This window comes from Callithrix jacchus, chromosome 7 (assembly GCF_049354715.1).
Source record: "Callithrix jacchus isolate 240 chromosome 7, calJac240_pri, whole genome shotgun sequence".
Lineage (NCBI taxonomy): Eukaryota > Metazoa > Chordata > Mammalia > Primates > Cebidae > Callithrix > Callithrix jacchus.
The window spans coordinates 109,116,856-109,142,738 of record NC_133508.1 but is presented as its reverse complement, the minus strand read 5'-3'; the positions used below and the strand labels follow the sequence as shown (position 1 = coordinate 109,142,738).

The window sequence follows — 25,883 nt, the reverse complement described above, 5'->3', positions numbered from 1 at the left end:
TGAATCTAAAAATTAAGCTCAAAATGGATATGTAGTGGATTTCCCCTCCAAAAGAATCACCAGGGAAAACACTTTCATAACCTTCCCTTTCACTCTGTTCCACTGTCTAACAAGCCAGAACAGCCAGGCTTCTAGCTCCCAAAGTGTGACAGACCCAGATCGTCAAGCAGCATGAAGAGGAAATAAAAGGACAGAATATCAAGATCAATGGGAAATTCCAATGTGATTTCTGAGCTAACAACTGTCTATTACCAATCATCTAATAGGCAGTGCTAATGAGTTGCAAAGTAAAATGAGCACAGTTTTTATTTGGATCTGAATTGAATGCTATCCCTGCTAAGTAGCAGTGTGTGATCAGAACCTCAGCTTCCTCATCCAAAAATGAGGATATTCACATTGAAGGAATTTTGTGAGAAATTTTAAAATTCAAACTGGCATATCATCAACACAAAATAATTGGGAACTATTATCAGTAGTTACTGACTAATTAACAATATAAAAAGAAAAACCATGAAACCACATAATCTGTGGAAAGAAAATGTATCCTTGCCTTTAAAACATTATCTTTACCTTTTAAAGAGGCTAAAAGCAAAAATGGTATTTCTACAATGCACTGTGCAGAAGCATCACATACGTTATCTTTCTAATGACTCTCTGAAGTAGAGATTTTCCTTTTTATTCTGAAGATGAGGAACCTGAAGGTTTGAGAGGCTACCTAACATTTCCAGCAGCGTGGCTGCAGAATGGGTACTCATAATCACCACATAATACTGACATGACAGTGCATTTGTCCCCAATGGCAAAGATATGTACAAACATAACTGAAAAGGCAGTAAGTGACTGGATAAATGTTGCTATACACAGGATAAATGCTTCTGTGCCTTGGTCTGTCAAATTTGGGATTTGACAACATGATATGCAATGAACTAGTACACCGAATTTAATTTTTGATTATACACTTTAAAAAGCTGCTTATGAAATACTAGAATTATAGCAAGTAACCATATTTTCCCATATCTAGGAGACCTAACTTCATCTGAAAATAAGATAGATTTATATGTAAAATTATATTTGAAAATTATGCAGAAATTGGAGACATTTATATTTTATATAATCCTGTTCTTATAGGATTCTTTGTGTGATCTCTTGATCCTTCCATTAGGTGACTCCCTGATGGTCATGCAGGTTTTATTACTCAAGGTTCTCCAGAGGAATAGAACTAATAGGATGTGCATATATACAGAGAAAGAGATGCACCTTAAGAAATTGGTTTATGTGATTATGGAGGTTGGTAAGTTCAAAATCTTCAGGGTAGCCTGCTAGGCTGGAAGCTCAGAAAAGAGCAGTGTTGTAGTTCAAGACCAAAGTCTGCTTGCCAGTGAGTTCTCTCTTGCATGGAGAGGTTAATCTTTTGCTCTATTCTGGCCTTCAGCTCATTGGATGGTGCCCACTCATATTATAAAAGGCAATCTACTTTATTTAAAATTTTCCAATTAAATGTTAATTTCATTTCAAAACACTCTCACAGAAACAGGTAGAATAATGTTTGACCAAGTATTTGGGTACCATGGTCCAGCCAAGCTAGCTCTTAAAATAATTGTGACACAGGTTCTGTTGTGGCACAAAACTATTTATAGCATTCCAAGTTTCCCAAATGCTCAGTTATCCACTGGAATTTTTTAGGTTTTGATTACTCTGAGTATCATCACTTTTATATAGTAGAGTGAAGTCTACATTTTTAAAGTAAAAATTAAGCTAACAAATGAAACTATTTATTTTTAATATAACAATGGAGAAATAATAAAGCGTTTGTTTCCATATCTGATATACCACAGAAACTTATTAATGATGTAGAGAAAGAATATAGTCCCTTGAAGGAACCACAATAACTGGATGAGTCTAATTATTGGATATATCTTTTTATTATTCTTTTCTAATTCTAGAGATCAAATAAAAGATAACTTTGGAACATATGCAAATACTGACTTTTATTATGTCTCCAATGATGTGGTAATACTGAACACTTTAGAGTGTTTATGGCAGCAAAATTCTAAGCATATTTGCAGCTATTGAACTATATTTTGCTCACTGTTCACAATCCTACAGATGTTGTTGATGTACAGTGTTTCCTGATTCACTTAAATCAGGTATGATAGTGAAGCTCAAACTGAGCCCACTTCTATAGTCCTGTAAAGCAAGTGCTTCCAGGAATCATATTTGCAGAAAAAGAGAAATCTGCCTTGGAGATAATGCATATAATCACATTTGATAAAAATGGAAAAGCCTTATTACATTTTTCTTTAGTATCTATTTTATATCGTCACCTGCAGCTATGTTCTGTTTCCATTATTCTAATACTTGTAAGAAGAAATTGCTACTAAGAACCTCAAAATAGAGGACTTATTTTGTAAAGCTATAATTATGTAACTCAAGTTTCAGCATGTCCTTCAAAGAATAACAATGTGAAAACTCTAAGACTATTGCAAAAGAAGCACTTTGAAGTGAATAGATGTTCTCCAAAAACATAGTAAAATCTTTTCAGAAATAAGGATGGAGATTCCTTTATGGAGAGTAGTTTAAATGCCCTGGTTAAAATCAGATCCTCTGGAATATTTGAAACTAATATGTCCAATTCTGAAAATAAAGAAGCAGCCTGTTTTATCACAATCGAAATTATGTCCCTCAATCTAAGCCACTTCTTTTTGCTCCCTTGATTTTATTTTCAATAATTTTAATTTTTATTATGTCTTTAGAAAGTTCTGGTGCCTTTGAAGAATGTGTTGAAATTCATTGTAAGTCTGGTCTCGGCTGGGTGTGATGGCTCACGCCGGTAATCCCAGAACTTGTGGAGGCTGAGGCAGGTGGATCACCTGAGGTCAGAAATTCAAGACCAGCCTGGCCAACATGGCGTAACCTCATCCCTACCAAAAGAAATATAAAAATTAGATGGGTGTTGTGGCGCATGCCCGTAATCACAACTACTGGAAAGGCTGAGGCAGGAGAATGACTTGAACCTGGGAGGCATGGGTTGCAGTGAGTTGAGATCATGCCACTGTACTACAGCCTGGGCAACAGAGCAAGACATCGTCTAGAAAAAAAAAAAAAAAAGGTCTGGTCTTTTTTTATCCACTTTACTTTTCTTTTTTCAATCCTCTTCTCGAAGGATTCCTTGTGGGACTCCATGTTTCTGCTATTGGATGAGTGTCTGATGATCATAGAGGTTTTGTTAAGGCACAAATCTGCCCATAGCATTTCAACTTTCCCAATGTGGTCAACTAGACACTGAAATCATTTAGTTGATAATTACTATAAGAACTTCAAGTTCATTTCTGTTTTAAAAATAGCTTATATTTTCTTAAACCCCATTACAGAATATCAAATCAACTTTATATTAGCTATTTGAAATATCTCTTTATTGAAACTGATTTTTAATTTTACTTCAACTTTCATTGGATCTATTTTTTAATCAAATACTGGTCTTTGCAGTTCAAGATTAAATCTCATTTGATTAATTTCAGGCCATTTTTTTCTAGAGTTTTTATACTATTATGTGATGTCTCATTGCTTGATATACTCTCTCATCTGAGAATTTAATTAATGTTATTAACAACCAACTGCATATCATTTATGAAGATGTTTAACAGAGTAGAGTTCAAGACTACACCTAATGAAACAAAACACTTCACACTCACTTTCAAAGACCTGCAATATGCCTTTAGATTTCCTACTTAGCTCATCAGTAAACTAGATGTAACCTTCTATTAAAACCTAAGAACTTTCTAATGGGCTTATCAGCATCTTAATGTATGAATGACTTTTACCTTACTCAAAACTAGGAGTTCTTTGCTTGGCACGAGTAGTGATTTTTCCCTAATCATTTTTAAAAATATATGTTTAAATGCATCTTTCTGTAGAAGATCATTTATAGTTTTATAATTCATTCTCACAAGAGTATATATAGCTCTCAAATTATATAAGGATGTGCTTTCTTACATGGATATATTTAAAACATATTTTATGCTGCATTTGAGCCATGTGGCAGAGTAGTACCATTTTCCCCTTGATGACTAGCCTCTGGGTTATTTGTATTATCCAAATTTATTTTCTTGAAAAGTGAATTTTTTCTCAAAAGCATATACTTATGATTTTTTAAATAACTTGTAGTCAAAAATACATTATTTAAAATATATTATCTTTGGATGAAAATTTAAAAAATAGACCCTAGAAACTGGAATAATAAGATCCTATTTTTTCAATGTACTTCAAATAATGTGGACAAACGGGATGTTATCAGGAATTATAAAACCTTTAGAAAAAGAAATTTTGTCAGTATTAATTAATAGTCTCAGATCTGACATTAATACAGTTAGAACATCAGGAAGAATGCAAATTTATCTTACTTTTAAAATGTACTTTTCATTGATTTTTCCAGCAAAGAAATGAGGGATCTAGAGCGTATATTTTAGTATTTGTTTTAATTAGGTGCGTACCCAATTGTGAGTGATTAACAATAGCTCAATATCTATTTCATGGACCTTGCTTTTCTGCTTTAAATAGATGTTAATTAGATTGTGTTAATGGGGGTGGGGGAGGTGGGATTGCTATTGTAAATGCAGGAATATTAAAAGAATATTTCATGTTGGAAACATAAGGTTATCTACTCTTTATTTAATATAGGGTAGATAGAGTGCTATGTTCAATCAGTGTCCAGTTATTAAAAGAGTAATGCAGAGAATCTGGAGAGAGTTAACAAGAGGACAACAAACATGACTGAATGTTCTGGGAAAGACAAAGAATGTATTTTAACAACAACAAAGTCTAAAGAGAAATACAGTGTCAGTGTTCAAGTATTTCCACACTAAAAGCACAAGGTCTGGAATGAAAGAGATCAATATTTGAATCCTTGATCCTCCTTTTAACAGCTGCCAACTTGAACCTTTCCTATATGCAAAGTAAGAATAATATCTACTTTGCAAGACAGTTGTTAGGAATGAGGATGATATAAGTAACATGCCTAGAACAGTGTCAGGCATATATAGAAGTCCTTTTGGAAATGATAGTTATCATTTCTAGTATTTTTATCAGGTACTCTTCAAAACAATCTGAAAACAGGGTCACAGCGCTCTCAGAATTGCTGACCATGGAGTTACTTGTAAATAGGCTAGTATTTGTCCAAGGTGCAAAGTGAGAGGAAGAGGTAACTTGACCACAAACAGCATTAGATCAGTTAACTGGTTGAACGTACTAATAATACAAGGATGAGTTTGGGAGAATTCAAAGTTTGCTGAATACACTGAGGTATAACTTCTGTTTTTGATTTTTTTGTTTTCTTCTTCCCTTCCTTAGATAGGTTGGGAGACTGACAGGAAATAACCAGAGTCATTTCGTTAATCAGTACTGATTATCCTCTTTTGTTAGAACCATGGAATTGCAGACATAAAATGGAGGAGGTGATAGTGAAAGATAAAGTATAATAAGGAAGGAGAGAGGTTGCAGAACAATAACAAAAAATCTGATTTATTAAACAGGCATATAGTAACAATTTTATATTATGGTAGATTGCAAAAATGAGTACAATTTTTCTACTGCTCCCTCTGTCCTCATACCTTTGCAATGTGACTTTGCAGTTCTTCCAGATAAGAGGTGGAGTCTGTTTTCCCATTCTGCAAATCTGTTTGCCCTTGTGACTTGCTTTCACCAATAGAACATGGCAGAAACAACATTATGCCAGTTCTGAGTTTTGTTTTGAAGAGAAATGGGGACATTTATTTGTTCTTTGTCTTGAACTCTGCCATACCATGAGATAAGTAGAAAGACAGATAGAAACACATAACACTATTAACCCCATCATCATAGCTGACAGCCAGCCAACTGTCAGGCATGTGAATGAGCCAACAACCAGGCAAAGACCATGGGAAAAAAGCCTAGCTGAAATCAGTCAAGCCTGGTCCAGGTCGGCAGAACTGCCCAGCTATTCCAGAAACTTGTGAGCAAAAATGAATGTCACTAAATTTTGGATGTTTTCATATATAGCAACAGATAACTGATTGTGTGTGTGTGTGTGTGTGTGTGAGAGAGAGTGTGTGTGTGTGTGCTCCCAAAATCTTAAAACATGTTTGGTAGGCATTATTATCATTTCAAAAATAGCAAAACTCTGTTATTGTAACATAGCAATGCCAGAAACCAGTATTTACTTCCAAGTTGTGTAACTTTAAGCTCAGGTCTTTTCCTGTTCAGAAGGGAACAAATTAAACAATTGTTAGCTGTATTGGTCAGGATTCTCCAGAAAAGCACAGCCAATAAGAATTGGCCCACACAATTATGGAGGCTGAGAATTTACACAATCTGTTTTCTGAAAGTGTGGGCCCAGGAAAGCCAGTTGTATAATTCAGTCTAATTCTGAAAATATGATATCCAGGGGAGCTAATGAAAACCCAGTCAGACAACAGGAGTAAATGAGGTTAAATGTCCCAGCTCAACCAAAGAGGGAGGAAAAAAAATGGTAGCGGGGGCAGTGAATTCCTCCTTCCTCCACCTTTAGATCTATTCAGGTCCTCCATGGATTGGATGGTGCCCACCCACACTGGGGAGGTGAATTTATTGTACTCAGTTCATTGATCCAAATGCTAATCTTATTTGGAAACATCTTTCCAAGACACATCCAGAGTTAATGTTTAATTCGGGGACCCCATGGCCCAGAGAAGTTGACAAGTAAAATTAACCATCATACCAGTAAGTGAAGATCTAGATACCGATTTCTTCTTATTACCAGTCCAAATCCTTAAACCACGAATCAAAGCAAGTGTTATGAAGCAAATGCCAGTATCAGGGTAGGTGGCTTCACATTCCAATACAAGTCAGTTTATTTGGTTAACATTGTAAAAAGGTAGGCCAAAATCCAAGACTGAAGTGAAACTCATTTATTTATTCAACAAACATTTATTAATTGTCTGCCATATGCTAGGCCCTGTGCTTGGCACTATTATGCAATTAATTTAAAAATAATCCATGATTTCAGAGACAACTCAAAGCTGAATAATTTAGGCAGAGCAAGACAAGTTATTCATAAAGATACAGACTAATTGGAAACCTAGTTTAAATGCTATGCTTATGCTGCAGTGAGAGTGCTATGGTTCTAAAGGGAAATGAACATAAAGTTCTGAAAATAATGTCAAAATAATTAAGCATATGAAGAAGGGCACTTGGAACCAAATCGCTTCAACTCACTCTATAGAAAGCACAGTATAAATTTGGTGCAGCTGGTTTGTAACATCAGGTCTAGTGTAGTCAGAAGCCCGAGTCAAGTGCTGAAAGCCTGACGCAGCTTTATGTATTGCTGGAGACAGAATAGGGAATCGCACCAAGTACCAGCATGCTAGACACACCAACTGAAAATGCATTTGTCATTTGTTTGCTGCTCTGCTTTCTTCTCCATTGCCTCCAGCTTGTAACAATACTTTTTGTGTGTGTGTTTGTGGCTGGGCACAGTGGTGGCTCAGGCTTGTAATCCCAGAATTTTGGGAGGCCAGGATGAGCAGATCACCTGAGATTGGAAGTTTGAGATCAGCCTGACCAACATGGAGAAACACCATCTCTACTAAAAATACAAAATTACCTGGGCATGGTGATGCATGCCTGTGATACCAGCTACTAGGGGGGCTGAGAATTGCTTGAAGCTGGGAGGAAGAGGTTGCAGTGAGCCAAGATCACGCCATTGCACTCCAGCCTGAGTAATAAGAGCAAAACTCCATCTCAAAACAAACAAACATAATAATAGTTTTTTTTCCCCCGGAATGATTCTCTCTATAGAGAATTCTAGGCTTGACCAACCATGGAGAAATAAATTTTCTCTTCTTTCACAGTGTATAATTTTTTCTTTCTAACTCCTGAGAAGGGACCACTGATAAGAGTTAATGGTATTTGCCTTTAGAAAACAATAGTGTCTAACTCAGAATTTTATAAAATATTTTTTTATTTTCCTATTGCAAAGAAAAGTTCCAACATCTTATCGCCAGATACAAAAATTACTTTTCTCACTTAAAAAATGATTTTTTTAATCCATTTGATTATATTTATATCACTGTAAGTAAATACATAATAAAAAGTAGCAATTTATTTTCTGATGATTTCAAAAAATCATAGCCTATATTGAAGAAAACAGGTGATTATTACTTATTGATTGAACAAAGTAATGAAAATACATTCCTTCTGTATCACAACTTTAGATTTATGGATCTATTTTTATGGTGTTTTTCTTTCTATGTATCAGTGCTACTTCAGGACCCCACAGATAACTGATTCTTTTCATTTTGAGTTCCCAAATATATAGATAACCAGATGTTTAATAATACTATCTGTTCTTAATGTGTTCTTAACACTACACAGTCAAAGCTAACCATCTAAGTAGCGAAACAAATTCTATGTAAATCAGGCTTCCCTGTTTGAAATTCTCCATGATTCTCCATGTAATCATTGCAATGCACTTTACACCTGAGTTTCAGAGTTTCAGAAGAGGCCATTCTATTTTGTGTAATTGGGCCTTGACTATGTGATTTGCTAAAGTTGTTATTTCTCCACTCTGTTCACATGGTATGCAATGTTAAAGAGGTAGATCAGCTCCTCACTGACTTGTTAATTCCCTTATCCTCAGACCAATTCAACAACTCTTTATCGAGGACCTACCAACTATTGTTATTTGATGTTTTATTATGGTTTATAGGTGACCTGGATGCGACTTCACAAGGAGAATGTGATGTCTATTTGCCGTTCTAAATTGTGCAGACATCAGAGCTGACCCTCACTCTATGGGTCTTTAATTTGGTTTGACACATGAGGTCATATCAGCTAGTGCCTTAGAGGGCTTCTTTTTGTAAGAGTTCATCATTTACCCATATACTCCTGAGCAAGAAAAATCTAGAGACAACCTTCCTTTCAGCTTTGTATCTCTGATGAAGAGCTTTCAGACATATGGCACAAGTGGTGTGTCACTTTGATCGTCTGGTTGTCAGTTCATAGTGCTATGTTGATTCTGTCACTGGTATCACTATCCTTCCAGACTATCTTTTATTCTTCCCTCTGATTCAAACCTAGTATTCAGTCTGTCATTGAGTCCTGTCATTTCCTCCTTTGAACTGTCTTTCAGCTTCTGCCCTTCTCTCCTTTCCCATTACTCTCTCACTAATCTAGGCTTGTGATTATCGCAGGGGTGCTCAGTTGATTTTTCTCACTCGAGTTTCTACCATCTCTAATCCATCTTGTGTGCTTACATCAGTCCAGTGTTCCTAAAGTCCTACTTTCATTCCGTCACTCCCATTCAAAACCTAGGGTTGATCCCTCTTGCCATATAAAAAAATGCATTCTAGTCTGTACCTCTTACTTCCTTCAAACCAGGGCTCCCACTCAGCCCACAACACTCCATGGACACCACATATAAAAGCTGTATGCTCATTCTTGCCTCATTGCTTTTCTTATTTTTTGCCTCAGCCCAAAATATCCTTGGTCTTTCCTCTCTATAGAAATCCTCCTACGCCCCCAGGGACCAACCACAAGTTCCATCCTCCCACTATCCTGTAGCCGACATTCACATCCTTTGTGCTTTTGTAGCATCCACTAATAGTATGTCACAGTGCCTATTGCATTGTGCTGTAATTGTCTGCTTACAGAATTGTGTCTCACACACAATAATGAGCCCTCTGATGACAGAAAACAATTTTTCTTGCTTGACCTTATAACCCCATGTGCCCAGAAGTATTTGACTCACAGTAGGTTCTCCATGAAAATATGTCAGATATAAATTTCTCCCTTTTTAAAATGCTTGACTCTAAACCAGAATAGAAGTTTAACAATATGTTGTGTATATAAAAATGAAGAATGTAATAAGTAACATGAATGACCCCAGACTAGGGGAGCTTTTATCTGCTCAAACAATGTAACTGCTTTATTTGCAACTTTTTTTTTCTTTAAAAACTCCCTAGGGGCAGAAACTGCATCCTATTCTCACCTTGATCCTTTGATAGTGCCAAGCACAGTGATGCTGAGTACCTGGTGATTTGAATGAGCATGCAATTTCCAGTGTCTGTCACAGCAACAACTAGCTGTGCTAAAAGACACCGTCTTAAAAGGCAGCATACTGTTTTTTCTGTTTACATCTTTATACATGGTCCAATACAGTCAAAGAAGGCCACTATGTTTCAATTTTCATTACTCCATGTGATGGACTCACGTTGAAGACTACATTGAGAAATGCGGGAGTCAGTCTTTAGAAATGTTTTCTAATCCAACAGGTTAACATGTTCCCAGAACTCCTAACTCCAAACCGTACACAGTTTTTCCACAGCTATGGTTTGATATTCTTAAAAGCAGGATATTTGGCTTATATAACTATGTCTTCCCATAACACATGGTATTATGTGTTGCATATAATAAATGCTAATATTTATGGCATGTAATGAATGCTAAGTGAATACTGACTGAACAGATGTCTGAATTATAGCAACTAAGAGCTAAACTTTACAAAGTCTACCAAGTGGCTGAGAGAGGGAAATTTCAAGGTGGAACAAAGTCGAGTAGTATCCTAATGAAATGGGTATTTTCAGACATGCCTGTTTATTCCCTATCCTCTTTTGTGCCTCTGTTTTTGTCTTTGCACTTGCTAACATTGAACTGACTGCTTTACTAACATATCTGGTATGTAAGTTAGAATACAGCAGGGATTTTGTTTCTTTTTGTTGTCGTTGGTTTATCACTAGTGTCAAGAATGCGACCAGAAAAGTACCATTTGTAGGCCAAGTCTAACCCACAGCCTATTTTTTTTCTAATTAAAATTTTATTGAACACAGCCACTCTCATTAATTTACATATTCTCTATGACTGTTTTGGTTTTTTTTTTCAACAACAGCAGAATTGTTGTGACAGATACTATGGTTCACAATGCTGAAAATATTTACGATTAGCCCTGTTTGTAGAAAATCCTTTTTCAACTCTTAGTCTAGAGCAATGCTTGACACCAAGTAGATATTCAGGAAATGTCTGCTACATGAATGAATGAAATAATAAATAAATGAGTCAGATGCAAACTGAGGTAACACTTTACCATCCCTGCCCCAGAGGTCTTATGAGATTTTGAAATGTTTGGAGACCCTGAAAAAGATGAAAAGTCCTATTTCTTGATGTATAGGGGTCCCAGAGTCCTGTGGAAGAAAATTTGGATTTAGTCCACAACTGGGGACTGATTTGTATAAATCTTTTGTCATGGGCTAGTGTCTCTAAAAAAGTTTAGACCAGAGAAAAAGAAGTTAATGAGGTTCCTGAAAAAAAAGAAAATCCCACTGAGTAAAGAAATCTGGTAAGAGTAAGTAGACTACACATGCAAGCTATTTGGGAGAGGTAGTTATTTTGAATAATAAACGTCTGTGTGTAACATTTCCCTGACCAAACCACCTTGAGGAGGATTGTGCTGCAATATTTAGAATGGAACTACACATTTCACTGTGGACCCTAAGAATAGGCTGTGAAAATCTTCTCTGAAAGAGCTGGTTGAAGGGAACAGCATTTTTTGATTTTGTTGTCGTTGTGTTTTGTTTCTCTTTCTGTTTTTTTGTTTTGTTTTGTTTTGTTTTCCTAGCTGACTAAAGAGGGGGGAAAGCTTTGGTTGTTTCTATTTTGGTAGAAGTGAACACTAAATTATGGGCTGGACTACAGTGGTCAAGAAACCAAACGGGTGTTTGGGACCTTAGAATCTAGGCCTGAGGTATCGCAGAGCTGTAGGCAGCAGCTCTGATTATATATCAGAACCCCCTGTTGGAAATAATTGGAGTGTGGTATCTCTGAAAAAGACTGGTTGTCTGCCTCATCAAGTTGATAGGAGCTTATTGCATTGAGATTTGGAGTATTACTGGAAATGGAACAGAGTTTTACTTACTGGTTGGTGATGCCAGAGATATTCTGGATCCAATATCTGTTAAATCTCAAAAGAAATGAAGATTTCAGTTTAATTTTTCATGGTTAAAAAAACTGAAAGGAATGTATTATACAATAAAAAACCATTGAGGATTTAACACTAATTAATTTCAGTTTGATTTCACATAATAGCCAACTCCAGAAAAACTCCTGTGTCCTGCAAACTCAGGAACTATTTAAAAATCACAAAGTACATTGAAGGTTTTCTGTCAAGTTAATTTGGATTCAGGCTTTACACAGTAGCAATAGACTGTGAGATAAAAAAGAGGGTTAAACTATACGGATGTTACACAATTTCCAAACATGATTGTGTTTTGCTCTTTTTTCCCTTGGAAATGAATCTGCCCTGAAACACATACACAGACCCTTGACTCTGCCCTCAGCCTTGTCTCATGGCTCAGCCGTCAGTAGTGTTCATTGTGCATTGATTGGGAGAAACACATAAGCCAAACCTTTCTATTCCTTGAAGGAGCACAGCTCACACTGCAGGCAGTAAATAATGACACAGAATCAGAACAAACAGCAGCTCCTGTGGTGTGCAGGACAGCAGGTGTACCTTGCTAGAAAGTTAGAAACTCAAGAATTTGGTCTCTGATGGCAATAGGCATGGGTTACTGGGAAAGACGAAGCAATGTGGACTTGTATCCCACAGACATGACCAACATACTCATTAGAAGAGTGAAAAGACAGAGTGAAATTCTGAGGAGCTATGTGGATTGTATAGTGAACATGAAAAAAGAAAAATAGAGAAAGACAAAGAATGAGAAAGGGAAGAGAACCTGTCTTTTGTCTAGGGAGAAAAAAAGTGTCAAAAACCTATGTAGCAACAACAGGGTGTGTTTCTGAGTTGCTCCTGGGAACCTAAAATACACATGCTATTTTCTCTTTATTATATTCTTTTCCTTAATTTTTTTTATTCCTACTCCTGCTTTCCATATGAAGGGATGAAAAATAGAACTAATTCAGGGCTAAAAACAATTTTTAAACATTTATTGAATACTAACATTGAGCAGAGAACTGAAATAAACACTTTGGACATAAGGAAAAACATTCCTTCTCTGAAATTCACAGCCTCCTTGCAGAATAAAAGAGGTAAAGAATTACAATACAGAGCAAGAGTACCAATTAGTTACCCTATTCCCATGATCCCAAAATATTCAGTTCCTATCTTTACACTTATTACACAGCATTTTGTGGGATAGTTCTATAATTTAAATAGGCCTCTGGCTTTAAAGACAAATGCTGCTCTTTACTTGATTCTGAATTTTTTACATGTGTTACAAAGAAATTATTGAATTCTTTCAGAATCTGTAAGAAATGAAATGTTTATTTGCTGAACAGTTTACCTGACCTTTCATTTGGTTCAGTTTTCTTTTTTTCTCCGTTTTACATCCTTATCATTGATATAGGATTTGTATTTTTTTTTTATCTGGGTCATTTGGGATAAAGAAAAAAAACCTTGAAGATGTCATGATGTTTTTTCATGCCTGTCTCTCTCTCTTGGTATAGATACATAAAAATTCTGATCCAAGGAGGGAGCATAGTTTTGGAAAAAAACAAAAAAACAAAATTCTGTGTTACCCATTCTTGTCTTCATCTAGCTAATTTTGGAAACAAATGCTTTAGAAAATAATTGTGCTATTGTTTCATTTGTAATTTCTGTATTTTCTGAGTTGAGAACAGTGATAAAAAATATGAGATACTGGGGAAAGGGATTCAGCAAGTACTGGTCCTGTTCTTCTCTCTTTTGGTATTTTCCATGACAATACTAAGTCACAAACTATAAGAAAAAATCTATGGCATTAGTGATTAAAAAGTGATTATCCACAAAGTGTTTCAGCTTTTTCATTGATTGAATAGAGTTTCATGACAAGATTCCTGTTGGTAAGACTTGTAGACCCTTTAATTTACTTGGCAAATGGAAAGATAGTCATTCTTTTGAGAATTATCAGCAATCTATCAAATTTTACCCATCAATGGTAAATGAGATTGTTTCTATCTCTTGGTAGTAAAAAGCTTTATTTATTTATTTTTTAAGGAAAGACTTTTTGTTTTTCCCTCTGCTCCATTTTTTTTCATAAAATAGAACACAATAGAGTAGTTCTTTTTGTTTCCTATAAAGTCATTGGCTATTTACTGGGAAGCCATAACAAACTGGATTTCATAATACCTAACTGGAGTCTCATGTTTTGGGAAACCACTGTCAAAGGAGAAAAGCCAATAGTGACAACTGCTCTGAACAAAAATATAAGCTTAAAGGCAAAAGCTTGCTAAAGGCCCTATTATTTAACACTAGTTGTTTTCACCTTTCTTCAACAAAGAAATGTTATTATTAATGACTGTCATCATTAATAAAATGTTATTTGCAGACAACTCCCCAGTTTATTTAATGGGTGCTCTTTTTATCTTTGTCATTATCCCTATGTCTTACAGATTCATTAAAATGTATTCCATAAAATGAGTCATTGCATTTTAATATTTTATAAATGTAGTTAGGTAGATAACTAGCCATCCCTGCCCTTGTCAATAAGCAAAAATTTAACAATTGAAACAATCTTTTTCTTGGAGTGTGATTTTAGTACAAATGAATAACAAAAAACTTCATTGTGAGTTTCAAATCAAGTCACTGCAAACATACTTCTTTTCATAGAAAAAAAGGGCAAGAATCTTTCTTCCTTACTTTCATAGGCTCACATATAATATTAAGGAAATGAAAATCTACTTATATTTCTTTTCAGAAAGTGTACCTCATGTTATTTGCAAATTGATCAGGTAATGGAAAAAGACTCATTTAAGTGAGAAGCAACAGCTGATTATAAAACAAAACAAACAAAATGCAAAGCCTGTAATTCTTGACTCAAAGAATGAGTCAAGAGTTACAGATATTTTCATTGAAATACCATCTCATGTCAGTTAGAATGGCGATCATTTAAAAATCTGGAGACAACAGATACTAGAGATGATATGGAGAAATAGGAACACTCTTACGCAGTTGGTGAGAGTATAAATTAGTTCAACCATTGTGGAAGACAGTGTGGTGATTCCTCAAGGTCCTAGAAATAGAAATTCCATTTGACCTTGCAATCCCATTACTGGGTATATACCCAAAGGATTATAGATCATTCTATTGTAAGGACACATGCACATGTATGTTCATTGCAGCACAGTTTACAATAGCAAAGACCTGGAACCAACCCAAATGCCCATCAATGATGGACTGGACAAAGAAAATGTGGCACATGTACACCATGGAATACTATGCAGCCATTAAAAATGATGAGTTCATTTTCTTTGTAGGGACATGGATGAATCTGGAAACCATCATTCTCAGCAAACTGACACAAGAACAGAAAACCAAACACTGTATGTTTACACTCATAGGTGGGTGTTGAACAATGAGAATACATGGGCACAGGGAGGGGAATGTCACACACTAGGGTCTGTTGGGGGTTGGGGGACTAAGGGAGGGACAGTGGGGAGTGGGGAGGTTGGAGAGGGATAATACTGGGAGAAATGCCTGATATAGGTGACACGGGGATGGAGACAGCAAACCACCATGGCATATGTGTACCTATGCAACAATCCTGCAAGTTCTGCACATGTACCCCAGAACTAAAAGTATAATAACAAAAAAAGAAATAGCATAAATATCTTGGTTAAAGTACAAGGACATAGAATCTATTATGTGCCTGTGATCATGTCTAGCACAAATATCTAGCTAAAACACAAGGACAAAGAATGTACTTACTCCTTTATATCTAACAGCTACATAGGATAGAACTTAACAAAGAGTCACTAGGGAAAAGCAAGAAGGCTTCAATGAAAGTCTTTTTAAAAGAGACTATTATTTATAACATTTATTATTATTATTTAACAAGAAAGAAAACTTTGAAGAAGAACTTTTCTACTTTCCATACCCTTTCTACAGAAAGTAAAATTGGCTTGCTGAGAAAAAAAAAAAAAAGAGAGAGAGAGAAGATTTACTGAGTGATTAGGAGGCAGAATCATGGTTATTGTGGTAAGAAAAGTAAATTTTATTTTGATAATCAAAACTGTATCATCATGAGAGTGCTACTGAAGTAGAGTTATATGGATTTATAGTTGAAAAAATAGGGAAAGACAAAGCAGAGTGACAGAGAACACACTTGATTGCATATGTTCATTCAGTGCTATAGGGAAGGGAAAAGAAAACTGAGAATCCAGAAACTAGGACCAAACAATTTTAGATCAGAATATCAGATGGAAATAGGGAACTGTGGGAGGAAACTGGAGGGCATCCAGGAGATCTGGTGCTGGTAAATCAAACAACTGATAGAGGCATATCTTCTATCATTCATCTTCTTTGTGACATATGAAAGCTGAGAATACCAATATGTGGGACAATGAAAATTCTATAGGTGAAAGAAAGGTGAAACAATGTAAGAAAGGTGTTTTGGGAGTTAATCTGAAGTGAATGATAGGCTGAATAATAGCAGTAAAAAGGATACATGTCAAGATACTAAAATTAGGTGTTCCAACTTGTTTAGCTTGTTCTTTATAATATGTATATATTTTCTTCTTTCGAATATGTATTGAGTGTTTATTATGAGTTAGGCAGAATGGTAACCATTTTACATGCATAATTACATTTGATCATTTTCATAAATCTATACATATTATAATTCCTCTCAATTTATAATTCCTCTCAATTAAGAAGCTGAGATTTAGAGTGATTACACACTTTGCACAAAATCCCATATAGAGGAAGTGCAGACAAGGATTCAATATCTAGGCTTGTTTATTATAAAGTTGATGTTCTTAATTATTTTTCTATATTGCCCTTTTATGCTGTAATGAACATATTAGTAGTATTAAAAACCTGTCAGATACCTGGAGCATAGTCAGGTGGTTCCTTTGTGAATCAGAATCATATTTTAAAGAGGTTTATGCTAGATCTTCTGAATGAAAATGTGTAGAAGTGGGAACAAAGCATGCAGAGATTTTAAAAGCTACACATGTGAGTTCTAAAATACCCATTGAAAATAGGTAGAGAATAGGACTCAGACTATTTTCCGAAGGAGATTTAAACTGCATCTGAATTATTTGTGATTTACATATGAAAAGAAGCTCAGCCTCATTCGCCATCTAGAAAATGCAATTTGAAACCACAGTGAAATACTATTTTACATCCCCCAGAATGACTAAAATAAAAAAGACTGATATTAACAAGTGTTGACAGAGATGTGAAACAGAACTGTTGGTGTGTATATAAAATGGTACCATCCTTTTGGAAAAATGTTTGGTAGTTTCTTATAAAGTTAAAAACAGCTGCATTATTACTTAGAAATTGCACACCCAGATATTTACCTAAGATAAATGAAAATGTACCCACAGAATACATGTACATGAATAACCATCTAATTCATAGAAATCAAAAACTGAAAACAACTCAAATATACATAAATAAGAGAATAGATGAGTAAATTGTTGACTATTCAGATATTAGAATATTATTCAGTAATAACTAAGAATAAATCAATGATACATGCAATGCAGACAAATCTTGCGGACCTTCTGGTGGGCAAAAGAAATTAGATGATTCCATTTATATGAAGTATGAGAATAGCCCAAACTATTTATGGTAAGAGAAATCAGAAGTTCTTCCTTCTTCTGTGTGTGGAGAGGAACAAAGACTGATGGAAAGGAGCATGAAAAGCTTTCTGGAGTGAATGGAAATCTATAACTTGTTTTGGATGATGATTACACAACAGTTGTCAAAATTCATTGCTTTGAACACTTAAGATTGGATTGGTGCATGTAAATAATGCTTAAGTTTTAAAAAGTATGTAGTTTCTATTATCACCTCTTTTGTCCATTTACACAAAAGAAAAGTGAGGCTCAGTAAAAATGGGTAAGATGACATGGATCTCACATCTGAGAATTTTCATAATTATCCAGGTCTGCTGATTTTGAGTCCCATGCCTTTTTCACTCTCCAGTTGTTTTCATGATCTTACCTCTCCTTGACAATGTTTTTATGTAATTAGCAAAAGAAACAAATAAACTGCCCCATGTTTTCAATAATATAAGTGTTTAATTGAGAAAATTGCAGTGGCTAATGCATCAAAATTAACTAGTTTTTGTGCTATTTTGAACAAATATCTACTCATCATCAACTCTAAAACTCTCTTGGTATCGGTAACACTAGCCTCAGTGTGCAAGAGTAGTCAATTATTTTTTTCTGGGTACCAGAATGTATCCTCTGGAAACAAACAGGGAAGATGACTTGGCACGTTTCTCAGGATTATATTTTATGTTTAAGGAGTTCCTCCCACACTGGTAAATGTAATGAATAGAGTGCATTTCATTTCATTGAATCACTTCTGTAGACATTCACAAAAGATCAGCTTCTGTGCACTTCAGTCAGACACACAGTTATGAAAGTGCCATAAAACCTGTGTGATCACCACCTGCATGTAAAAAATGCCAGCAATAACTTACCAAAATATTTCCACTGAAAATATGACTTTGACCCAGATGGCAAAATAGGCTGCATTGGCCATAAATCTGCAGGCAGTAAATGGGCAGGTGGTAAATCTGCTATCATTGCTACTGTTTTCTCAACACTTTATCTGTACAGCCTTTTCTTAAGGATATAAAAATTCAGGAAATATGGAAGAAGAAGCAAAACATGGACTAAAAACTGGTGTGAAGCTGTAAGTTTCTTGAAATTTAGGTAACCTGTCCTTATAGTGTAGGCTCAGGTCTGAGATGCTACAAAGTACAAAGAAATGTGTGCTGAGAATAGAGGATAAAACATATTAAAATTGCCAAGTCAATTTCTATCAGTTTTGGCAGCAAGGATCACCTGGAAATGCAAAGTGTGTTTTATTTTTTACATAGAAAAGCAAATATTATCTAAACACTAAAAGTTGATTTACCTCTCAACTTAAACTTATCACAGTTGCTTCTACTCAGAATGAGAGAAAGGATGTAACAAGGTTATCATAGATATGGTGGAATAAAGGAGAGTCAATTTAGAAATAATTTGTGATCATACTTAGATTTGGAAACAAGATCACACTTCATTGAGTGGAGATTTGTTTTTCTCCATAAGGGAATGGATGTCTTACTATTCATAATTCTGTGAAGAAATGTTTAATTCTGGGCAAAAAAAATGATGCAGAAATTTGGGCTCTGGAGGAAGCATCTCCATTATTCTACATTGGGACACTTGAGCCTTATTCTGAAGTATGCATTCTAGAGATCAAGGGCTGTTGCTGTGTTTACACAGAGGTAGGTTAGGAATGCCACCCATTAATTACTAGACCTGTGTATTCTTCCCAACAGAGACACTGCAACATATAAAGATCTTTGACTCAATGCATAGTCTAGATTTTGGAGGATGGCATTCTCTCATCTCAGACTATTGCCTGCAACCTGGTATTTCAGCTGTGCTTTCAGCAGGCTTTCTAACACATTTTAAGGTCAGCAGTGTGGATGAAGTATGCAGTACAACCATTGGATCCTGTGTTCATAAGTCTATTCATGCATTTCTTTGACTGTAAAAGAGGTACATGAGATTCCATGCTAGTGGCCCAAACACAGTGATCCTGTAATAGTGGAACTGGCTAAGGAATGAAAGAGCATAGCTCTACATAGAATGAATCTATTCCTGTGAGAACAAACCACTGACCTTTCCAGAATGCAAGGGAAACAATGCAGTCAACCTGTCCTCATGTGTCCAATCTTCTCAAGCAATGGTGCCATAATGAGGGCTCAGGATTAGCTTGTTGTGGGCAGTTGGACACTCAGCAGCAACAGGAGCTAGATCAGCCTTGACAGGTGGGAGCTGATGCTGTTGGAACCATGTGTAGTATTCATATTTGACATCACGGACTCTTTATGTATATGCTGATTGTTCCAGCACTCATGGAACCAATGATAGAGGCTGGCCGGCAGTGGCTGGCTAGATCATTTTGTTCCTAAGGCTGTTAAATGCCTCTTTCATTGCAGATGTCCTAAGGTGGATATCAACATACAATACATAGATATTTTTACTTTGTGAAAGTTCTATATGTCCCTCGATGTGTTTCTACCTCATTAATCCTTATCTGTGACATTCTAGTCTTTTGCTTCCAGGCCATTTGCATAGGCCACTTCTTGGCTACATTTTGTGCCACTTATCTTTCCACATGAAGTAGGAGACCAGTTGCGCTGCCTAAAGCCCTCAATCACTGAAAGAATTTTCCCTCGCTACTGTCTTTCTAGCATACGGTACAAGTTTATAGTGTAGCTACTATCCATTTTTGGCTCACTGTCACATACAAAGAAAACCCTTCTGAAAACCGAATTGAAATCACTTCCCCCTTTGTTAGTTGGTCAAACTTGACCTCCCATGTGGCCTGGATATGGGTTGAGGGAGGAGTTGTTGGTGCAATAGTGCTGCCATGGAGTTCTGAATTATCTGCTCATGTAGCTTGCTTATGACTGCTTGTCCTGCTCATGCTTCATCCCAAATGTATCTCTTCCTTATGTAATTTCTGATAATCATTGCTTGGTGTTGCATGGTCAGGTGCTCTATTTTTATCACGACTATTTCTCAAAGAGCATACAGTTTAGCTGCAAATGTCATGAGGTTTTCAGATCCCTAGAGGCCTGTGTTGTGATTTTTTTATTAGGATTCGCCACAGATATCATATGGTATTTTTTCTCATCACTGATAGCTGCAGCACTGTAGGCTTCACAAGATTGTGTGGCCCAAATGGTGGGGCTGTTGCACCTTAGCCTGAACCTCTTTAGAGCCCTTTCTGCTCTGGCTTCACTCAAATTTTGTTCGACTTTTGTGTCAACCAGTGCATTTCTAAATATTAAATGAACGGATTACCTTTTATAATGCACATACCCACTAGGACATTGTATTTACTTCTTTGTGTTAGGAGGTACAAAATGCAGTATTTATTCTTTATTTAGGATTCTTCAAATAGTTGTGGACAACCTGACCCCTTAAGCTTCAGAGGTTCTATTTCACACCCTCTGGAATGCATGTGTTCTTCCAAGGCCTTCAGAATGTTAGCTACCCCTTGCTCATCTGGCAGGATCAATATAATACCATTGATGTAATGGATTAATGTGAAGTACTGTGGGTTATCCAGATGGTGCAGATCTCTTTAGACTATATTATGGCAGAGGGCAGAAGAGTTAACATAGCCCTGGGGCAAAACTATAAATTAATATTGTTGTTCAATCCATGTAAATGTGAACTACTTCCAATTGTCTTTTCTGATTAAGATAGAAAAGAACACATTTTCCAGAATAATGGCTTTATATCAAGTTCCTTGGGCCATATTAATCTGCTCTAGCAATATACTACATCTGGCATGGCAGCTGCAAAAAAGGGACTATTTCTGGGTTAAGCTTGTAGTTATCTTTCAGAATCCACCTTGTTTTTCCAGGGTTCACACTAGTAAATTGAATAATAATGTTATGAGAACAAATACTTCTACATTCGTGAATTCCACTAACTTCTAACCCCATCTTTCACTCCCAAGATTAAATACTGATTTTGATTTCTTAGTTGAAGGATGGAAGGAGCAGGTTCAGAGACATTCACTTGGCCTCCTGCTGTGTGATTGCTCTGACCCAAGTGAACAAAGATCCAACTCCCAAGTGTCATTTTTGATTATACACTGGAAGACAAGAGAAATGACCATTAGTAGACACTTCGTAAGATACACTCCTCAACTCCATTTAATCATGTGTCAAATGACCTCTATATGCCCTACTCTAACAGAGAGACCATGATGATGGGCTCTGGGTATCAACTTGAACTGAAACCTGTGTCCAACAAAGTATCTAGGTATTTATTTCCCCCAATCATAAGGCTATAATCCCTTTAGGGAAGGATTGGAGGAATCATTATCATGTACACTTACATATAATTGTGGGGTCCTTACTCCTGGTCAGTGCCACATCTTAACTGAATGGATTCTTTGTGTAAAAAATGGCTCATGTCAGGAAACTGGGAAGGGATCATGAATTTTTATTGCTGTGATTGCTCTCAATCTCCTGGTCATCTAACTTTGAGTTCTTTTGCTGCTAAAATCTGAGTAGTATTCATGTTAGCTGTCTGTTTATCTTGCTCCTATGGGTGCTGTGTTTTATTGACATCTCCATAACCACCAATGGGTCACAATTTCTTTTTTATCACTCAGATATAGCTTTTATTACAAAAAAAAAATACAACCCCATTATAGTCTGACAATGAAGAATTGCCCCTTTGTTCCTAATATTTTGAAATCTTATCCACACTGAAATCACTGGGACACAATCTGTAACACCCTGTTTCACTTCTGGTTCTTGCCCAGAGAGCTATCACAAAATTTTTATTGATACTGTGTTATCCTTTTAGTACATACCTAATAGCCTTTGTGTCTTCTGGCCTTTGTGTGGAGCCTACTCATCTACAGGTCTTTCAGCTGTACATTGAATATTCATCCTAGCATTTTGCTGGCCCTTTTATCCCCTTCCCCAGAGCCTACCAGGGCAATTTTGGTATTTCAGTTTCACCATTTCTTTTCCCTTTAACATAGATTTGCATTAATTTATTTCTAGGATAAGGTATGCATATGATAGCATCTATATCTGGATACAGAATTAGTAAAATATTGTACTTCCCAGGATGATTCTCTTTTCTTTTCTATCTCTTTGTTCTTTATTTTCATGTTATAAAAAATGTCCTCAAGCTTATCTTTCAATTATTCCTTTCAATTTTTAGTTTTAGTAAATAGTTGCTTAGTTTCCAAGTGCTCTTTCTTATTCTATGATTATTCCTTTTTCATAATATACTGTTCTTATTTTACAGATACAAACCCTTCTTGAACTTCTCCAAGGATATTAAATGAAGATTACTGTTCTATTTGGTCTATCGTGGCATTTATTTTTATGTTACTAGAGTTCTGTCTATCCAGTCATAGCTGATGTGTAACTGGATTCATTTTCAATGCCCCTGATAATATAGTCTTTGCTGTTGTAAATGGACATCACTTTTTCCATCATCTAATCACTAGGTATTTTCCAGGAATAGAAAAGCTGACTAGTTCTATGCCTATGGTAGGACTTACTGCTGTGCAGAAATCTATCACCATGAGAAGCTGTTACTGGCACCAACATCACTTTTTCTGTGTCTCTAGGAGCCATCCTAGTTTCAGAATTGGGCCTCAACTTTCTTTAGCCCATCACTAGAACAGATGCTGACTTGTTATATAAAATCAAAGAGGCCCACAGGCTTCTACATCCAACTTTCAACTGCCTATACCTAATCTAAATGCTTTGTTCTATAATGCTCTATTGTACAATAGAAATATAATGTACGCCACATAGCTACTTTCAAATACTTCTAGTAGTAACATATTAAAATGTAAAGCAAAACAGAACATTTTTTGTTTTGCTCTTATGGATGCCATGTTTTATTAATATCTAGGTAACCATCTGTGAGTCAGGATTTTTTGGCTGTCACTCTGCTAGAACTTGTATTATTTAAAAAAATTGACCTCCTGGGATTTTATACATACAGTTTATTTTTATTTATTTATTTATTAGCTTTGGTTTTATTTTAGATTCAAAGGCACACGTGCAGGTTCATGATATAGGTAAAATGCATTTCACGGAAGTTTGGAGTACAGATTATTTTGTCATCCAAGGAACAAGCATAATACCTGCAGGTTGTTTTTCTTTTTTCTTTTTTTTTTTTTTTGAGACGCAGTTTCGCTCTTGTCACCCAGGCTGGAGTGCAATGGCGCTATCTCGGCTCACCGCAACCTCCGCCTCCTGGGTTCAGGCAATTCTCCTGCCTCAGCCTCCCGAGTAGCTGGGATTACAGGCACGCGCCACCATGCCCAGCTAATTTTTTGTATTTGTAGTAGAGACGGGGTTTCACCATGTTGACCAGGATGGTGTCCATCTCTTAACCTCGTGATCCACCTGCCTCGGCCTCCCAAAGTGCTGGGATTACAGGCTTGAGCCACCGCGCCCGGACTAGGTTGTTTTTCTGATCATCTCCCTCCTCCCAAACTCCATCCTCAAGTAGGCCCTAATGTCTGTTGTTCCCCTCTTTGTGTCTGTTTGTTCTTATTATTTAGTTCCCAGTTGTAAGTGAGAGCATACTGTATTTGTTTTTCTGTTTCTGCATTAATTTGTTTAGTTAGATAATGGCCTTCATGTTGCTGCTGCAAAGACATGAGCTCATTCTTATTTATGGCTGCATAGTATTCCATAGTGTATATGTGCCACATTTTCTTTATCCAGTCTACTATTGATGAACATTCAGGTTGATTCCATGCCTTTTTAATTGTGAATAGTGCTGTGCTGAACAAATGCATGTATGTGTCTTTATTTTAGAATGATTTATATTCCTGAGGGTATATACCCAATAATGAGATTGCTGGGTTGAATTGTAATTCTGTTTTAAGTTCTTTGAGGAATTGCCACACTGCTTTTCACAATAGCTGAACTAATTAACACTCCAATCACCAGTGTATAAGTATTTTCTTTTCTGTGCAGCCTTGCCAGCATCTGTTATGTATTTATTTATTTTTTACTGTTTAAAATAGCTATTCTGACTGGTTGAAATGGTAACTCATTGTGGTTTTGATTTGCATTTCTCTAATGATTAGTGATATTGAGCATTTTTTCATATGTCTGTTGGCCCCAATACATATAGTTTAAACTAGCCACATTTCAAGTACACAATAGCAATGCATGCTAATGGCTACCTTATTTGGCAACATGACTGTAGAGCACCGGCAGTGCTTAGCCATAACCATCCAATCCTGATTGGATGGATCCAGTACTTTTTTATGTATTATTTTTCATACATTTCAATAACAGCAGCAACATCTGCTGCTTCTATCAATATATTCTCATGCTCTACCAGGTTACCACAGGTGAAAGTTTCCTTTGGATGCCACTTTTTGCCAGGCGTGGTCTGTGTTCCTCCTTACTAGTGATAAGTCATCATTGCCTGTAGGTGGCAAATAATCTAGCTCCAAAAACGAAACCCCATGTTCCAGCCTGCTTTCTCAATCTAGTCCTGGTACTGACTGTCCAGATTGTAATTTCTGGAAGCAGATGCTGGGTTTGCATGTAAGGTGTTTATTAGAGAATAGCACCTATGAAAGGAGGGAGGAAGGAAGGAAGGCTGATCAGATGAAAATGTTAAGTTATGATGAACATCTAACAAAGCCTTTCCAACCTGGTGGGGAAGTTTTTGGGCTAAAATGGCCACCAGAATTAGCCCATGTCAGCGATATGGCTGGCACTTTGTACTACCATATTGCTTAGCCATTGGACATGGGCCGTTTGAGCCATGTGGCTGAGACTAACCTTGCAGAAGCTGATAGTTGGAGGCAGTCTGCTCACCACATCCGCTGGAAGCTGTACAAGCATTTTCTTTAAAAGGAGTAGGTACAACACATCTCTGTGTCTACATAGAGACCATTGGCAAACTTCAGATGCAGGAACTCTGCCAGAATGTTACAGGTGGAAACCTGATTGGTGTGGGCTGAGGAGAGAATACAACTATTAAAAATTTGGCAAGTTGGCTTGTTGTGGAGGCAAATAAAGGAATGGGAGCTAGGTGAAGAGGGACTGGAGTCAGGATAGTTTTTGTCATTTTTTCAAATAAGAGATAGCAGGGAAGAAAAGAAGTGACACCATTGATTCAAAATAGATAATTTTAGTTTTTGAGAGCCCGTAAGGATGTAATACAAGCACAGTTTGAAGGGCTGGCCTTTGGTAAAACCAGGAATATTTTATTCATGGTAATACTCAAGGAGGCAGAGAGTATGGGTACAGATGCAGATTAATTGGTAGATTGGGGAATGGGAAGAGGAGCAATTTTCTACTTTACTGTATGAAATAAAGTGATATGGTTTTGCTATATCCTCA

General features: G+C 36.3%; 1 protein-coding gene across 7 annotated transcripts in view; it reads left to right on the top strand.

Annotated features, from left to right (window-relative positions):
* The window catches only part of NEGR1 (neuronal growth regulator 1), a 925,952-nt gene that overhangs the window by 461,592 nt on the left and 438,477 nt on the right, over positions 1 to 25,883 (top strand). For 4 of the 7 annotated variants that reach the window (XM_054236911.2, XM_078332237.1, XM_078332241.1 and 1 more), the window contains one exon: positions 15,256 to 15,339. The exons of the other annotated variants lie outside the window; for them this stretch is intronic. In XM_054236911.2, coding sequence (XP_054092886.1) covers positions 15,256 to 15,339 — 84 coding nt within the window. The remainder of the gene's footprint in view (positions 1 to 15,255; positions 15,340 to 25,883) is intronic. 7 annotated transcript variants of the gene reach the window in all.